This window comes from Acanthopagrus latus, chromosome 24, assembly GCF_904848185.1.
Source record: "Acanthopagrus latus isolate v.2019 chromosome 24, fAcaLat1.1, whole genome shotgun sequence".
Lineage (NCBI taxonomy): Eukaryota > Metazoa > Chordata > Actinopteri > Spariformes > Sparidae > Acanthopagrus > Acanthopagrus latus.
The window spans coordinates 10588807-10608042 of NC_051062.1; the positions used below are offsets into that span (position 1 = coordinate 10588807).

Sequence of the window (19236 nt, forward strand, 5' to 3'; positions counted from 1 at the left end):
TCCTTATTTTTGATGCCACGAAGTTGGCGAGTACGCTTAAGTCGTCGTCGTGCAGCCAAACTGTACTCAAACTAACCAAACTTTATTTAAAATTCAAGAGACGATGCCAAACTTTGCAAAGGTACCAAAATACTTCTGGCTGGATTCATGATGTGATGCGCAATTAATCGATACATGTAAAGAACCCTTAAAAAGAGATCTTTTCACACCACGTTCTTAGATCATACAGACTATTATTATCTCGGAAAAGCAATCGGTAGATTAATGAATGATGAAATAATACTTGGTTAGCTGCGCTTTAAGATACGTTCAAAATAAATCCACCTGACGATCGGGAAATCTGTTCACGAAGCAATCTTATGATTAATCTGTAGAAGCTTTGTAAATATTATGCAACATTTTCACAGATTAAAAGCTGTTAAAACAGTTCATTAAATTATAATTTCAGTTAAGTAATTGATTTGAAGTGTGAAGATGAGCGCTGGAGTTTTCCCTGCTGATGCGTCTGAATGCTTTGAGCTCCTTTTCTCTCATTCAGAGCTGCGTTTGTGTCTTAACGAGTCGCTGCTCGTTCACAACTTGTTGGGAGTTGACTGATGTGACTGAGCGCGTCGCTGAAGAGATGCAGGGCAGCAGCAGCAGCAGCAGCAGCAGCAGCAGCAGCAAGCATGTGTGTGTGTGTGTGTGTGTGTGTGCAGCTCTGTTTCCAGCCTGGTGGTTTTATATTTAGCTGTGATGGAGCAGCTCTGGTTGCTAGGAGATGTGTGATGTAGCTACAAAGGGCTCTTCAGAGGAAAAAACAAAGTACTCCTGGCAGCCAGGGATGAGCATGCATTATAATGAAGAAGAAGAAGAAGAAGAAGAAGAAGTTGGGGAAGATGGAGGAGAAGTTAGTCACCCTGCTGCTGTGGATGGCTCCGTTGTGGTAGATGGGCGAGCTGCCGGTCGAGGCGTTGTAGTAGGAGGAGGTGGCGCGGACCAGCGGCCTCTTGGCTTTCTCCTTGGTGCTGCTGGAGTCGTTGTCTTTGATGATGTCGTACTGTCGGCAGAAGAGGGCGATGACGGCTTTGTGGAGAGGCAAAGAGAGGAAAAAAAAAGACAAAGTCAGCCATCTTCTTGCCAACACACACAGTCATGCACACACACAAACACACACACACACACACACACACACACGGAGGCTGACCTGCCCACAGCAGCAGCACAGTGGTGATAATGAGCAGCTCTCCGGTCTGCAGGTGTGGTGTCATGCCCAGACCCTCCATCGCTGGTTCATCTGGGGAGAAATAAAGTTTCAGCGTGGTCAAACTTTATTAACAAGGACAGAAACATGTCAAAGATGATACTAATACATATTCCAAGAGGGAAGTAGTGTTGCTTCGGAGCTCAACTAGCTGCTAGACAAACAAATATAAAACACAGACGGGTGACTCCAAGCCAACTCAGACAGAAATCACAACTTTTCTTTGTCACTTTCATGAATTTTCTCACAAAAAATTCACATCAAAACTAATGTGAAAAATACTAAATTCCTTTCCGTCGTTATGAATCTTTAAACGTCTTTGTCTGAACATCCAGAGACCCGGAGGATGTTTTCATTTACACAACTGTTGCAGAGTGTTTCACAGTTATTACATTTTACCACTGCTTGTCACAATTCTGTGTTTCCACAAAAACACATTTTTTAAAGCAACATTATGTAGAAATGTGAAATGCTTGTGATGCTACAGCGACTTCCTGTTCACATACAGTTGCTCTTCATCAGATAGCCATGTTTCTTTGTATACAAATTAAATACAAAGTGATGATCAGTGAGCTATAGAGGTTTTATCTTCAGACAGATCCAAGCTGGCTGTTGCCCTCTGTATGCTAAGTCTGTATGCTAAGCTAAGCTAACAGAAGGTATGCCGGAAGTAGCTTCAAATTTAGCCGATGGGTGTGAAAGTGTTAGCGTACTTCTTACGTCTGGCTCTCAGCAAGAAAGCCAGTAAGTGTGAATAAGTGTGTTAAAGTTTCTTCTGTCTTATTCAGTTTAAAGTAACACAGGGGAGGTATTACTGAAGAGGCTGAGCACAGAAGTAGCTCCACTGGCACATAAATATGTATTTTTCTTCCTTTTCCTGCTTGTTCCTGTTAAAAATGTGCATTTTAAGTGATATCTTGTGACTCATGGCGCCGGGGAATGTTATCAAGTGGATATTTCCTGAATCTGTTTTAAATAAAAAACTAGTTTCTGTGTCTGTGTGTGTTTATTTACGGTGGTCGAGGACTCCGGCTGGATAATGGTCGCTCCTCTCCAGGGTCCTGAAGTGGACGGCGCGGCTGGGCTGGCTGTCGCCGTGAGGCCCGACGGACTGCACCTGAAGAAACACGAGAGAAGCAAACGGCAGTTGTTCAGTTGAAAGCACGACGTGAACTCCTCATACTGAAGCGTTAAGACACATCGCTCTGTTAGCACTGCTCCCAGCTGACATTACCGGGGGATGGCATTATGTAACGATGACAAGAAACTGGCTCGCCAGGGTATATTTAGCGAGCAAATGGCGCTTTGGTTTTTTGGCCGCGATCCTGAATGACCGTTGGAGGACGAACAGGACTGTAAGTGTAGACGCAGACTGAAAGCTTTGGGGATGAAAGAGGGAATATAGATTTGAGCTTAAGATTCATTCGGGGGCTTTCTTTGGGACATTTTGTGCCACCAAGCAAAGCTCAAATCCATCCAAAGAAATGACACCGTACTTAAAGTTTGACGGTGTTTCTCATTCAACTACAATATCAAGATTCTTCCAGCAGCTACAGAGAAGTTTTATAACAGCTCGACAATCACACAGGGAGAGAGATTCATCACAGAGGCACAATTAGATCCACGAGAGGTGTCTGACTCGGCTGTCTGTGCCTACGCATCCAACCCAAAGTCTCAACGCAAAAGTTTCCTGTGGAGTTTGTTGCAAGTCATTCTCAGCAGAAGTGCAGTCAAATAGAAAAAAAAGTTGATCATCGCACAATAAGTCCTTGAATTAAGGGAAGTTCGTCCCCCAAAAAGTCTCCCCTAATTGGAAATTTGATCTCTGCCAACTGTCTTTGAGCAAAACCCCCCTGATCCGTCCACTAACTCTGAATAATGATGAAACTTCACCAAACCCCACAGGGAAATCCTCCGTTTTTCAACTCCCTCTCCTCTACGTGAAGGTCAGAGGTGATGAAAGTCCGAGCCTCTGAGCTCCTGCTGCTGGCGAGGCTTCAGTGCGTTGCTCAATGACACTTCTGCAGGACAGCCGGCTGCTGACGAGCGTATTCAACCGAGTCCTCCGGCTTGAAGGACAATCTGTATCAGTCTATTAAGCTATAATGGATTATAAAAAGTTTAATAGAGTCATGATAATGGAGTCGCGTTAGACACTCCTCCTTCAGAGAGGAGCAGGCCGGCCTTTGACTGAAGCTGGTATAACTAATGGCCGCGCTGTGGAGAAGTGTGACCGGTGTGTGTGTTAATTAAACACTGAGAGAGCGTCTGAAAAGCAATTAATCATCAACGGAGCTGCTCAATTAAAACCCACACCACAGCACCATGTGTGCATTCTCTGTTTTTCTTTCAAACATTACTACAAGTTTGAATAGTAAAGAGGAAGGGAACGCCTCTTCACCTCTTCGTCTGCCATTTACAACTTTGATCCGACATATTCTCGATCGGGAGCGGCCTTATTATCGAGAGTGGTGTCCGAAAATGTGACTCGATCACAACGACCTTCGATTTTATATCAGCAGAGAGGCAAACACAGAACGGAAGAGCTCGCTGGCCGCCAGCTTTCTTTGTGGTGCGTTCAAGTGCAGCTTGACCGTCTCTTTAAGGAGCTCTCCGTCCTGATTGGATAAAGCGGGCAGGGCTTGCCAGAGCTGTTTACAAAAGTCTAAATGTTCTTTTGATTCAACAAATAATTTCCTCATGCTTTATAGATTAATTAGTTATGAGCCATTAAGAAAGGACTTCTGGGTTGCCAGATTGTGAAAAAATCTCTCCGCGTGACACTTAATTTGTCTTTAACCCATCTGTGCATTTTACTTTCTACCAATTTTTATACTTAATTAACCATTAATTAAGTAACATCTCATAATTTACAGCATCCAAATCTGTATGACGGCAACAAATAATCAATAAATTTGAGTATTTAGTGTCAGATTTCCCTAATTTTTGTTTCCATCCCGAACTACACACACTGAATCAGCTTTTTAAGACATAAAAATGGTGCGTGTGTGTGTCTGTGTGTGTGTCGATCCCACCTGGACGCTGTAGTGTGTGTCCTCGTCCAGGTCCCACAGCACACACCAGCGGCTGGACGTGTTCACCTCCCGGATGGAGCGCTGCATCAGGCCGTCCTGCCTCTGGAGACACACACACACACACAAAAAAAAGCGATATAAACACATGAATATGCACGCTCATACACACACAGCATTTAAATGAAATCTTGGGTATTGATCACGGTGATTGTTGACTAGTCGGGGCTGTCAGATCGTTCCACACCCAGTAAGAAGAAGAAGAAGAAGAAGAAGAAGAAGAAGAAGAAGAAGAAGAAGAAGAAGAAGAAGCGGTGTAACGACTTCCTTTGAGATCCTCACTAACTGTGCCGAATTTTATGGCGGAATTAATTTGTTGAATCTACTCATCATTGTTTCACTATTTCAAGACAGAGATCATCAATGCAAATAAAATCCTGTGCTGCAACAAGCTGCTTCACCTCATATAAATTCAGCTCAGACACTTACAGTCCCACCGGGGGAAATTAGGTCTGCAGGCAAGGTAACACCAGCAATTATCGCTAGGTGGAAAACAGAGGAACACATGTACAGGCACAGAAACTCTGCTGCTGCAGCAGAGACAGAATTCATGTACAAAGAGTTCATGGATAAACAAATTTATGACCTCTTTAATTATTATTTTTAAGAATATGTTGACTTAAGAATTATTTGGGCTTTTCTTAGCGCCTGTTTTCAGCTACGAATGCTCACAATTTACTGACTGCATCCTTATTTTGGACATCAAACCTCATGAGGCAAAACGCAAAACAATGAGAGGCATGAGGAAGCATTTACATAATCTCCAATAACCTGAAGTTTTGGCTACTTGGGAGCAACAAAAACAAACTTTAATGTTCCCTTTTTGCCTCTTAACTACATAATATTCACTAGTTCCAACGTTCACTCTCTTTTTGCTCTGTTTTTGGTCTCTACCACCTCCTTTTTGAGGTTTTTGGCAGAAATCAGCAGCTAAAATGACACCCAAACAGTAAAGTCGTGGCTGTAAAACCAAAAAATTATAAACTAAAAGATGCTATAATGCTGTAGAAAATCTGAAGGGCTGTCTAATTCTCTGTTTTAATCACACAGAGAGGCCACTTTCATTTAGAAGTAGTGATTTGATCCATGGCTTATTTAAAAGTATTGATTGAATCAGCTTTAAAAGCTATATCGAGACAGAATTTTGAAAAAAGCAATAGCGGTAACAAAGGAGTCTTTTAGGTTCGGAGGTTTTCAGACATCATTGATCAAAGTCCTTCACCAGAGGTTGTTCCGTCGGGTCCAGAATGATGTTTAAAAATCAAAATGCTGAGCTTGAACCATCCAAGCACTCAGACAAAATCAAAAGCGGGTACTTCATTTCACAGTGGATATGAGTTCAAATCAAATTACGTTTTGGAGAAGATGTAAAAAGGGTTAACATCTGCTGAGAACGACATTTATCTTCTAAAACGGCCTGTTCCACTAAGAGTCCAGTGATCCAGTCCATCGGTGGGCGTTAAAGTCTAGTTAAGACTGAGAAACAAGTTCCCCAGTGAAAGTGAATGTGGATGTTCAGTTCAGGAAAGCCGAGGAAGAGTCAATAAATAGACGGCTGGCAGGACGCTCGAGGCTCTCCAGATGTCTGAATCACCGGAGACCGGGCAGAGTCAAAGTGGTGTCTTCTCCTCTGGCAGCCCTGGAAGCACCGGCTCAGCGAGGAAGGAGCTTTTTATTGCACTCTATAATCCATAATGTACAAAATCTCTACGGGAGGGGGGGTTAAAGGGGGCTTCGATCAATACCGCTGACTCAGGTGTGATTTGGCTGGATTGTGATTTGGGAGCAAAAACTCCAAAATCCACCAGATTTAAGAAAGAGACTGGCATTTAGTTATGGGAGAAGTGAGTTCCTGTACAACAAAAACCTTAATCAAGCAGAGAGGCAGCTGTGCTGTAGATTGATAATCATGGTGGGATTATATTCTAAAGTGAAATATTGATATTGTGTAAATAATGCACATATGATAAATAACTAATTCCTGCTTCGTCATAGCCGATGGCTGCAATCAACCTTCGGGCTGGTTGCCATCCGCCATAAAACAGAAGAAGTCATTAACAGGATTGTTTTTCATTTTGGATGCTTTTGTACAGTTACGGTCACAGACTCTCTCCACCTCCTCACACCAACTTTGATGACGGCTGACATATCGCGATAATATAGTTATTGGTAGTTATTTAGACCGCGGTGATCACGTACTGAAAGAAACGCAACAATTTCCCTTTGAAGTGAAATTGCTGAGTGCCTGGTGAGAATTAAAGCCAACGTTTCGTTTTTTTGCCTAATTTTTGCTAATAAATCAACCTTTTGTTTCGCCGACTGACACGCTTCTTTAACATTTCCCAGCAAACATCCGGCTTTCATCCGTTGGAAGTGAGACCACAGGCACAAAGAGAAAAGTGATCAGTGGGGGAGACGGAGACAGAACGTCCTCCTCGTCCCCCCCGGTGGAAATTACGCCAATTAAATTTGATGCAATCACAGCCATAAACTGTGCAGCAGTGTCAAATGAGGCGATTAAATTATTTGAGTGGTTTTCCTGCAACTTTCCTTTGTGTGAGTGGCTGAAATGTTATTTTGGTTTAGTGTTTTTTTCCCTGTTTTCCTGTGAAGCACGTTGATCTGACTCGTGTGTGAAATGTGCTACACAAACACAACTGACTTGACCTTTACAAAGAAATGAAAGGTGGCTCGCAGTCAGTTTCCTTTTAGGCGGGTAGATTTAGCCTTTAGCTTGGTCGCTAATGGACGAGCTGTTGCCTCGGAGACTTTTAGAAATGAAAGTCCTCACCTCGGTAGAAAGTGTCTCCTGTGAGGTTCGACTCTGAAGTTCACAGGTGAAGATAAAGTTTGGTTTCGCAGCTATTTTTAGGTCGAGGAAGAAGTCGGCAGCATTTCATCAGTGGAGTGCAGCAGATAAACAAATCTCTGTTTGTGTCACCGGCTGACATTTTTTTTTTCTTCTTCTTCTTGTACCAGGTTAAGACACCTCGCAGCGCACCCACGGTTTAAAGCAGACTCCATCTGCAGGCACAGCGTGGATTCATTTGATCAACGTCCACCCACACCTGCACGCTAATCATCAATCGTGTTCGGCGATAGGTTGAGATTTATGAATCACAATAAGGATTATCGGGAGTTTGTGCAGCACAGATATATATACAATCTCAAATTGGGTTACTTCCTCCGTCAGTGTGTTTGAAAAGCGCCTGATTGCATAATGTGTGAATCTCAGCCGCCTCAGCTCGGGGATTTGGAACAACTTCAGATGAGTGAAGCAACTCTTTGTCTGAGCAGATTCACTCGTCCTGCTTCTCCTTCACAAACACGAGGCTCAGCTTTGTTACCGCCTGACGTTGGATCCTGCAGCTAATTGTTGCGTCCGGCGTATTTTATATAACTGCATCTCGGAGACTGTTTGCCCTTTCGTACTTTCGATGACTAACAGCAGAAAAAGCAGGAGCACGGTAAATGAAACATCTTGCACGGACTCCCGCTGCACCTACCTGCTCCCATCACCTCCCCTTTAATATTTGAGCAGGGCCGTTACATAAGTGCTTTCTGAGGTTATGGCAGGAGATGTTTTACATCCCCGTCGTCTGTTTTCTTGAAAATGCCACGAGGCTGATGGATTCTGAGTCAGACGTGAGGAGACTTAAAAAATAAATAAATAAATAAAAGCAAAAAGACGAGTTGTTTGGCATCGCCGCCGCCGCCGTGGATGTTCCTCCTGTGAGACGAGTCCCGGCCAAATAATTTCCACTAATGGAGACAACTCCCACTCAGAGCTCGGCTAATGTCTGATTCTGCGTTTGCCAAACTGTGGGCGGTGGATACTGATTAGAATGAACCAAGCTGAGTGAGCAGCCTGGTGGATGTGAGACGGACAAAATGTGAGCGGAATTGACTGTGACACGTCTCGTTATTCCCAAGGTGGACTGAAAAATTGAGTGCAAATCATTCTGGAGAACAGAACCCTTGGATCAGAAATATATACTACAGGCTACACATGTTGAGTGAGAAACATCTCAACACTATGTGCAAGTGAGATTGTGTGAAAACCAGATAGCAAGTGAGCAGAGATGTAAACCTTAAGCTGATAGACTGAAGTGAAGACTGAAATGCAACCAAGGCTTTTTTTTGTGAATGTATATGAGTCAAACTTTCGTGTAAAAGATGAAATGTTTAAGCTCAGTGAAGGGACAGGTGAACGTCCGACCAAAAATAACCCCCCAAAAAACACACCATTCTCAAACTATACATTTCATTTCATTAACAATATTTGCCTGTTTTTCCCAGTTGGACACTTTCAGGGCTTGTTTTGGCCGGACACTTTTGTAATCAGGAGATTGTTTTTTATCATTACCTCTAAAAGTACCTTTTGTCAACCAGCAGCCACTCTTGACATTAACAAGCCTTTCAACAAGGGAGAGTTTTTACGAGCAGATCCTCCCGACGGATCCAAAGTTTGTTTTGTTTTTTTACAGGAGACACCCCGTCAGTGAGTCAGTGTCTTCGGGCAGAATGCTGACCGTCAACTCATGAATGACGCAGCGCTTTAAAAACTACTGAAGAAACTACGCGCTCCTCAAGAGATGAAGACGTTCACAAAAAATACATAATCCAAGTTGGGAAAAGCTGTTTTCTTGCCCTGAGCATGGCAGCGATCCATCTGGACATCGGGTTCGTAATTTAAGCCCCTTCAATTTTGTATCTCTGCAAAATTAATTGGCCTGTAACCAAACGAGCGTGCAGAGGGGAGAAAGGGTGAGATCAGGGGAAATGTGACGCCAGGCAGATTGACTGAGCTTAATGAGCGAGCGGACAAATTATCTTTCAAGCTTTTTTGAGGATTAAAGCACTTAAGAAAAATCGATCTTTGAGCTCATTTGGCGTGCTCACAGTTAATATTCACACACACACGCACACACACGCACAGACACACATATATATATATATAGTGATAAGACCAGACTGCTTCACTGTACCTGCTGTGAGATGGCGTATCCAATGACAGTGTCTCCCTGAGGGACGTTCCAGGTCACCATGGCCGAATGCGCCCTCAGCTGGGTCACAGACACGTTCACCGGGGCTGCTGGCACAGCTGATGAACACACACACACACACACACACACACACACACACACACACACACACACAGAATTACTTGTCAGGGACAGAGTGTAACACGCAGGACACAGTTCGGAGAGGAGCGTTTAAAAACAGTACACAATGTGGCCAAAAGTAAGTGGACACCTTAAACGTTCTGCTCCTCTTCTCCACTGTCAGATCATTTGTTTGAAATGGCCCAAAGTATGCGGACACAGGTGGAAAAAGCATTAGAGGAGCTCTCAAACAAGGGTGTCCACATACTTTTGGCCGCATGGTCTTTCTGCGTACAACGGAACAGAAATAAAAGGATGAGAAAACTACTTTTCAAGTGACTAAAGGAATAAAGAAACATTGTTGTGACCCTGAAGGCAAATCAAAACGAGTTACATCTCCAAAGAAAATCATACCAGGTTTCTACCTTTCGTCCCCCTCAGCACAGTTAATACATTAAAGATGAATATGGTTACATGAATAATGCAATCAGCCCGCTGGCCTCCCCTAATGAGTGTTTTAACAAGTTGAACCACTTTTCTCTTCTTTGTTATTCTGTATTGAACATGTTCCTCTTTCCATGTCACTTGTTGCTCATGTAGTTTAATGCGGAGAGCTTAGTCGGATGTCCTGATCACAAACATCGCTCCATCATGGCGTCCACACGTGTGTTTGTCCATCAATCGTCGGTCCGAGTGTCCTTGAGCAGGACGCCGGTGAGGACGACTTTCCCCTCCGCTCTGTGTCAGCGTGAGGCGCTGAGGATTAAAGTGTCAGCTTAACGGCCGAAATGTAAATGTATGATCATGCGAGAGGACACATACTGTATCCACTCACTGCGAGGCTCGGGGGAACGATTCTCTGGAGGCAGATCAAAATGGATTGGAAATGTGAGGTGTTCGCTGAGAGTGTGAGATTCTCTTTGTCACTCAATCATCAGTGAAGGCAGTGACCTCCGCTGAGAGGGAGGGAAACAAGAGAGGAAACTATTTCCTTTGTTTTTCTTTTTCTATGAGAACAACAACTTGAAGTGTGAGGGAAGAAGAGACGGAGAGAGAGAAGCGGAAGGTGAAGAGATAAGGGTCGCAGGAGACGAGAAAAACTGGAAGATATAAAATAAAAATGATTGGAGAGAAAAGAAAGATGGCAAGAATGAGAGAAGAGACAAAAAAAGGCAGATATAAAAAAATATAAAAAGGCATAAAATGCAGCTAAGAGATGTGATAAAAGACAGGAAACATAAATAACAAAAAGTGAAAAAAGATGGAAGAAAAATGAGAGAAACTAAGAAAAAGAAAAGATTGTATGAGTCAGAACAACAAAAAAAAACCTTGGAAACCAAATAAAGGAAAAAATTAAATGAAAGAAACAGATGAAACGAGTCAGAATGATAAATAGAAAGAGACAAAAACAAAGACGAAAACAGCTGAAATGAGCCAAAAAAGACAAAATGAGACAGAGTAAAAAAAACCCAAAACGAAGACATTAAGAGCTCAAGATGGATAAAACGTGACAGAAAGACAGCAAAAAAGAAAGAAAACACAAAAATAACCACAAAACGAGACCAGAACACGTTAATCTGAGACAGCAGGGCAGAAAGATTCAAAATTAAAGGTTCAAAAAAGTAAAAATGTGACAAAAGGACAGAAATATTAAGACTTAAAGAAAGAAACGAGAAGAAAAGAGCGGCGAGCATCCGTCCACGACTCGCCTCGTGTATTGATGATACAACATGTGATGGAATCAATAACTGGCTTTTTACTGCGAGTCAGGAGCTCATATTGATGACTTGAGTCCATCCACCCCAACTTCTTCTTCTTCTTCTTCTTCTTCTTCTTCTTCTTCTTCTTCTTCTTCTTTTAGTGCAGGACAAGAATAGCCCTCCACATTGCTCATCTATTTCTCTGGCTGCTGCTGAAAGCCATTAATATGTGCCCTGCTGCAGAGTGCGTGTCCTTGTGTGTTTTGTGTGTTTCCACGTGTGCACAGGGTTTTTATATATATATGAAAAAAAAAATCCACCCTCCATCAGACGGGAGCAGCAGCCTCCACAGCAGCCAATTAGGGCATCAAGGCTAAAACTTAAAATGTCGAGGTTCTGTGTTTCAGCATCATAAAGTCAAAGTGAGATTTAAATTCTCTTCACGTCTTTTGTGAGGAGTCGGGAACAATAATGACACTGCAGCTATTGTGCTTATCTGATCATTTTTTCAGAAGATGACGGAGCTGTTTTTTTTTTTTTTGGTATAATGGCGGAGACTGAAAATGTCAAAGCTGCAGACCTCTCTGTGTGTCTCCCATGGCAGCAGTTGCCTGACAACGTTGATGAAGAGGGCTTTTATTTTTTCACCCCTTTTCAACAAACCCTCATGGAGCCTGCTGCTGCTGATTTAAGACACCTGCATTACTGGTACTTTTATAACAATTTCAACTGTTATCCATTACTTTCATCCAGAGATATGGAAGTTATTGTGACTTGGACTGGAGTCAACTCAAGTTATTCTCTCGACGACTTGCAACTTGACTTGATTTGCTTGAGACTTGGATTAATGAGTCACTCTCGCCTTTAGATAACAATTAGAACCACGTATCGGTTGCTTTAGCCCAGTGGTGGACTTGTTTGGAGTGACGCCATTATGACCATTTATGCAACGCTGGTGTGAATGTGTTGCTGCTGTGGTTGTTTCCCCAGTAAACAAACCAACCTCTTCGACAGGAGGAGGAGTACCGATAACCCAAAATGAGCAATCGACGTCCAGTCAGGAGGGACTGCGACGGCTGAAGAGGCTGATGTGTTTACTGGGGATACTACAGGTCACAACCCCCTATATCAGCAAAACCCCTAAATTAAAATAAAGGTCCAACTAAACTTTTTCAAAACAGAATATATGACTCGCCTCCTCAGCCAATAAATTAACTGTATTTCATTTTTCTAATTGAAGCAGATGTTTGTTTTTAGATTAGAAGAGCTTCTCTACAGTCTTTCTTTTCTCTTTCCTTGATTAAATTTAACCAGAAATGCCACAGCTTCATAGTGTTGTTCCTCAGCCTGATGTTGTCTGTGTATGAAGCACTCGAAAACACAATGCCACCTTGATTAGAGCAGCGACAACAAAAAGAATAAAGACAACAACATCCTCTCCCTTTTCCTGTAAAAACAACGAAAACTGCAAATATTTCCAGTGCTGACACAAACTCTCCAAACATTCGGCAGCAGACAAAAAAAAATGATTCAGTGTGATTTCAAATAAGCAGTAAGCATCCAGTGAGGCTCTGTGGAGTATGACCGTGAATGTCAAGCCCTATCTCAGGCTAACAAGCTAACCACAGCTCATTATACAGAGCAGCCTTCCTCCGCTCCCTGCAGGACACGCTGGCCTGCCTGCCTGCCAAAAAAAAACCTGCTCCAGAGTCATTAAAAGAACACTGTTATCTGTGAGAGAGTGCCTTCCTACATGTCCCAGAATTCCCAGTGACAGCACACAGGGAAGGATTATGAACCTGTTGCACTCAGCATGTGTAGGTGGATTGAATGGAAGCGTGGCGAGAGCAAGAAAGTGGGAGTTTTTTTTTTTTTTTTCTCCCCAGTTGAAAAAAAAGCTGCATTTGTAGCTGAGATGTCCTGCAGCTGCAATGCATTCTGGTCTATTTCCTCATAGTGTGGGTGTAGAAATTGGCCACTGCGGCTGTTCTGTGATAAATTCCTCTCTGTATAATTATTAAACATCTCTGCTAAACGGTGGCTTTAGAAACACGCTGCTGACTCAAAATTCAGCGTTAGTAGCTGCATTTTAATGAGATAACGCTCTGCAATAAATGGCCAGAATCATGTGGACACCCACACCTTATTCTAAAACCACAGGATTTAACATGTTGCTCCACTCTTCCGTGATCAAGACATATGTGATGACAACATTTAACGTTAAAACATTTTGCGCTCTTTGGGAACTTTAGCTGCATAATTTGCAAGCACCGTTGCTGGAAGATGCGACTAGATGCACAAAGTGAGGTGAACGTCCAACCACCACTGTTTTGAAGCCTCGAGTTTGGGCACTGCGGCAATCGCCATCTTGGATTTATTAAGTCAGAGGTGACCATATTTGGACAAGAGGGTGGAGCAATCACAACATGGACACACCCACCAATTAATTCCCCCGTTTTTATCATCTATTTTACTCTAAATGTGACATTAATTTACAAAATGAGCATCACGCCGTGTTGAAGAAGACTCAAAACTAGAGAGTAGACACGTTGTCCTGCGGCTGAATGAACAAACACTGTAACGCTGCTGTTTATCTGGTGTCATGGTCCCTGCAGGCACAACCCCAGGGGGCCTAAATGGTGAAGAGCCCCGTCGCTTTCACTTGCATAATGCCACACTGAAAGAGATATGTCCTGACTCCACAACGACAAAGGGACTGATTCATTTTTCTTTAACACTGGGCTGTTTTTGACCCGAGCACCTGCTCGCACAACACAAAAAATCATTTGCATTCTTGTCCTGTTAGGACGGTCGATAATGCTGCGTGATAAGATCTTCCTCACAGCCAATTTTCCTGTGTTGGATGAGGTAGAGGTCGTGTCAGGTCTGTGCAGTTCAGTCAAGTTTAGCAGGAAAACGTCTTTATGGAAATGAGACTGGATCCTGTCTGAAGGATTGTCTACATGTGCGTGTCCACATACTTTTGGCAATACCGCGTAGTAAAAAAATTAGACCACAGGACTTTTTCTTTCAAGAGAATTGAGGATATTCAAGAAAACAAACATGTGTACACATAATAAAAACGGGCAGAAAATCCCATCCTCCTCCTACACACTCACACACACACGCACACACACACACACACACTCCACAGAGGAAAACACATTCAAAACCGTGTTCCCTTGTCTCTGCCAATGACAGCCAAGATCCCCCCCCGAACTCCCATCACGTTACGGCTGCTAAATCCCAACCGCTTTCATCTGCCAGCGCTGCGACGGAGCGCACACACGGAGAATAGACTTCTGCAATTACATTATACACACCGGGAGAGGAGATGAGAGGGGAGGCTTAGACAGAGTCAGGAAGACAGAAGGGAAAGAGATGGAGATGAGAGAGCAAAAAACAGCGGAGATGAGAGGACGACGGGATGAGAGACGACAGGAATATGACAGAGAAATGAAGGATGGAGGGAGCGCAATTATCTCGGCCAGATATCAGGAGGTGGCGAGTGAATTTCCTCAATCTTTTTCGGTTGTGAGAGGAAAAGACACATGAAGGGCAAAGTGAGATGGATGGAAGGAGGGGGAGGAGGAGAAGATCAATGCTGGAGGGATGGTAGAAGAAGAGATGGAGAGAGGGTGGAGGGAAAACAGGGAGAATGAGGAGGAGGAGAGTGTGGGTATTGATTAAATGATGAAATATAGCAGTTCAGGTGCATGTAAGAGCGCGCATGCACACGCGCACACACACACACACACACACACACACACACACACACACACACACACACACACACACACACACAATCCTTACATGTCCTTGTTTGTCCTTCATGTTTCAGGCTCATTTGTCCAACTTATTAATTCATGCCCATTCATATTTTTATTAATATCTCAGAAACTTTAGCCACTTTCAAGTCATTAATTTTCTATATGAAGTCACTGGATGATGATAAACATTACATACTATCAATACACACTAAATGTTACAAATCATAGATTTACTCCGTAACTCACATTATAATAACCTGTGCACGCCGAGTGAGGATTTACTGTATATCGATTATCAATAAATTCACAAAAAATATATTTTAATGTGGCTATTTTGATTTGCCAGTCCAGACTCATTTTTTTTAAATGAACAAAACAACCAACCAACCAGCAAACAACAAGAAAAACCAACCAATATTTGTCCATTTAATTCTTCTAAAGACCAGGAATGTCAAACTCATGGGGACCGTCAAAGTCGTCGGGATTCACTTCCTACAAACCATGAATGCCTGAGTCCAACCAATCTAAAAGATGTTGACTTACCTCAAAAGATAACTAAAAAATCTGGCCTGCTCTTTCTTCTAGATGAAACATCAGGGGATGACAGAAGTCAGAGAGAATCATCCTCTGGGGAACATGAACGTCTGCACAAAATTTGGTCGAAATCTCTCGAACTGTTGTCGAGATATTTCAGTCCAAAGTGGTGGTCCAACTGACAGACTGAACAAAATTACCGTCATCAGTGTAATAGTGCGATTCTCTCTGCTGGGATTTGTCTTTTTTATAATCCCGTTTCAAGTTGTCAAGGACTCTTATCTGGAAAATTCCTGAAAAAAAAAAAAAGGACCGGAGCTCGGAACAAATTAACTAATCTTGCTACGGCTGCAGAACTGAAAAAAAAACAAAAAAAAAAAAACAAAAAAAAAAACCAACCCACTAATCCTAATCCTGGCTGCAGCACAAACATGAAATAAGTAAATTAATTCTCCGAAGAAGAGGGACAGTCAGGATGTGTTTACTGAGGATTTCTCTCATATTGCTGTCCTTACTTAAGCCTCAGAAGTTCAGAATAACACACACACACACACACACACACACACACACACACACACACACACACACACAGAGGCTTGATCCGTCCACACAATGCTCAGCTCATTTGTTGTGCCTTGAGACGGACAGAAGCTTTCACCGAATGTACGTGTCTTGTCAAATCCAACCCCGTGTTCCTCTGCAGCCCATCACAGCAACAACAACAACAACAACAACAACAACAACAACAACAAGAAGCCTCGTGACGGTTGTTGTTTACATGGTCTCTCCTGGAGTAGAGTCGCCTGTGACGTACGACCTGGCCCGGACAGTCGACTGTAAATCACAGCGGAGTAACAGTTTGCTGATAGACGCAGACAGCCTAATCTGGCTAATGGCTCCCCGGCACTCTCTGTGATGGATGGACGGTTGTCGGTGCATGTGTGGGTGTGCACGTGCTCGAGGGTGATGATGAAGATACAGTTTGATCAGGGCGGGTGATGAGACAGTGACCACCTGGACACAAGAGACGTGAAAGAATCAAAGACACCTGGAAGATTTGCAATCAGAACAGTTTTGTCGTTGTTTTGCATGTTCTGTCTCTTGTTAAGACAGTTTGTGTCTTTTTGTTGTTATCTGTCTCTTTAGTCGTTAAGTGTCTTTTTGTGGTCGTTTTGCCTCTATTTAAGGGTAATTTTCTGCCTTTTATGGCACTCAGCAGTTGTTATGTGTCTCTTTGTGGTTGTTTTGTCTCTTGTTTTGGTCGTCCTGTCTCTTTGTAGCTGTTTTGCATGTCTTGGGGTTGTGTTGTATCTTGTGTAGTCATTTTGTGCCTTTTTGAGGTAATTTTGTGTCTTTTTTGGTCATTTTGCGTATATTTGTAGTTGTTCTGTGTGTCTTTGTTGTCGTTTTGTCTCTCACTGTGGTCTTTCTGTCTCTTTGTGGTCATTTTGCCTTCTGAGGACGATTTGTTAACTCAGCAGTTGTTGTTGCTTCTCTTTGTGGTTGTTCTGTCTCTTGCTTCTGTCATTCTGTCTCTTTGTAGCTGTTTTGTTTGTCTCTGTTGTTGCTTTGACTTTCTCTGTTACTGCCAAGTCTTGTGTGATCTGTTGGATGTCTCTTTGTGGTCGTTTTGTGTGTCTTTGTAGTTGCACTGCTACTTTGTGGTGGTTTAGTCCCTCTTTGCCGTCATTCCTTCTCTTCAGTAGTTGTTTAGTGTCTGTTTGTGGTCGTTTTGCATCTCTGTGTCGTAATTGTGTCTGCCTTCTAGCTGTCTTGTCTCTCTTTGCAGTGGATTTGTGTCTTGTCTAGGCCATTTTATGTCATTTCTAAAAGTTATTTTACATCTCTTTGCAGTCTCTGTGGGTCGTTTAAATGATTTTCCAACAAGAAATGGTGAATATAAGTGGATGTGTTATGTAAGGATATAAAGGTGAGACAGGACATGAGAGATAAGGGTTTAATCTTTGTGTAACTTCACAAGAGTCAGCTGAAAGTTGCGTATCGCTTTCTGATTAACGACCACATGATGAAACAACATCTTTGAACTTGACCCAAATGTCAGCAATTAGCAGAGAATTTTAATTTGCCCCCGGCCAGTCGAGTTCAGTCACGTCCCACCAGAACCTATCAAAGTGAGTTCTGCTGGCTCTCTGATCAGCAGCAGGGAAGCGATGCTGCAAAACTGAAACAGCCCAGGTAGAAAGAAACCTCAGGAACCAGGGACACAGGGATCACTCAAATCGTCAGGTTGCCGGAGAAAATCAGAGCGAGCAAAGAGAATAAATACAGACAATCAACACGGAGCACAGCGGTGATGTGAAGCAGAGCAGGAGGAGAGCCTCCCCTGCATGAATAAAGCAGCACTTTGCCCTGCACCTTTTAAATAAAGACCTCCTGTGGCCACAGTTGGTGCATTTTTATCCCCCCCTACGTGCTGCAAATGTTCGGCTTCCTTTTCTTTGAGCTGCTTTTTTCCAAAAAGCCCGTGTAGACTTCTTGGTCTGAAAATGAACAGCTTTTCATTTCGTTCCAAGGCTTTCCTCTGGGAGCAGCCAGACGCAACACGGCAAAAAAACACAACCCAGAGTCCAAACGGGTCTGATGGAAATCTGTCTTGTCAAGTCAAGTCAGTTTTATTTATCAAGCCAAATATCACATCTTAAGAGTTGCCTCGGGGGGATTAACGATCTGGAAAGCGTACAACACCCTCTGTCCTCAGACCGTCAATTTGGATAAGGACAAACTAACCAAGAAATCTCTTCAAAAGGGAAAGAGAAGGTGGGACATTTCAGACAAAATCAGACAGTTGTGACGAGACTTTGGGACATTTTTCATTCATGTTAGTGGCAGAGTGGTTAGTTTTCCACCAACTACGCAAGAATTTCCAGCTGTGTATAATCAGGATCTACGTGACGTTACCTACAAAATCCAAAGTTTCAAAATGAACAAAAAAGTCTCAACATCTCCATATTTTGCAGTACACTGGCACGATATATTCCAGTGATTAGGTTTCTTCCAGACAACTGGAAGCTCCAGAGCAGCTATTAAATGGACCTCAGCGGTGGAGGTCCAACTGGAGGTCATACATTATTCAAAATTTGGAGTTGTTTCAGTTTTGTCCTGCAGTACGTAAGGCTGAATAATCCTTGTTCTTATTAGAAAAAAACACAGTTTCTTTAAATAAATAAAGATCTTGTAGAGTCAGATGTGTTTACTCAAATCTGCTCGTCTTGCCTTTGGCAACATTTTCTAGTGATTTTAACTAATGCTAATGCTTAACAAGAGAGGCCTTCATGGTTGCTTTTCATGAACGGAAATCCCCACTTAAACCCCAGGCGAAGCGCAGCAGCAGCAGCTTGCCGCCTGGTTAATGAGCTCGGGTAGAGATGTGATGTTATGTCACGAGCCCGACAAGGTGGAGGCCACGTGGAGAAATATAAGAGCCTCGCTCCATCGATCGGAGCCTCGTAAACGCAGATTAGCCGCCTCTTGGTGATCGGCCAAGCAGACGCACGTGGCTTCGGTTTTGCCAAAGGTTGTGATTTTGTATCGAGACGACGAGAGTCGGGGATCTGACCGGGCGGTCCGGATGATTTAAGTGCTGCTGAATTCCTCCTGCAGCTAATTAAACAGGCCAGAGAGCAAGAGAGAGAGATTGCTGTGAAATCCCCCAATCCCCTGATAGACATTCAATTAAGGTTTTGACAGTTTTACTACAGCTGTTTGTCTAGTTGAAATATAAGGCGTAAACAGGGTACAGCCCTCCACTCACTTAAAGTCACGCAGACAGAG

General features: G+C 43.0%; 1 protein-coding gene across 2 annotated transcripts in view; it reads right to left on the reverse strand.

Moving 5' to 3' along the window:
• LOC119015339 (fibronectin type III domain-containing protein 4-like) overlaps nucleotides 1–19236 on the reverse strand; it is a 52172-nt gene that overhangs the window by 3626 nt on the left and 29310 nt on the right. For both annotated transcript variants that reach the window (XM_037091163.1, XM_037091162.1), the window contains exons 2-6: nucleotides 9324–9439; nucleotides 4279–4380; nucleotides 2258–2360; nucleotides 1187–1276; nucleotides 899–1065 (exon numbers count right to left, since the gene is read on the reverse strand). In XM_037091163.1, coding sequence (XP_036947058.1) covers nucleotides 899–1065; nucleotides 1187–1276; nucleotides 2258–2360; nucleotides 4279–4380; nucleotides 9324–9383 — 522 coding nt within the window. In that variant the 5' untranslated portion in view covers nucleotides 9384–9439. The remainder of the gene's footprint in view (nucleotides 1–898; nucleotides 1066–1186; nucleotides 1277–2257; nucleotides 2361–4278; nucleotides 4381–9323; nucleotides 9440–19236) is intronic.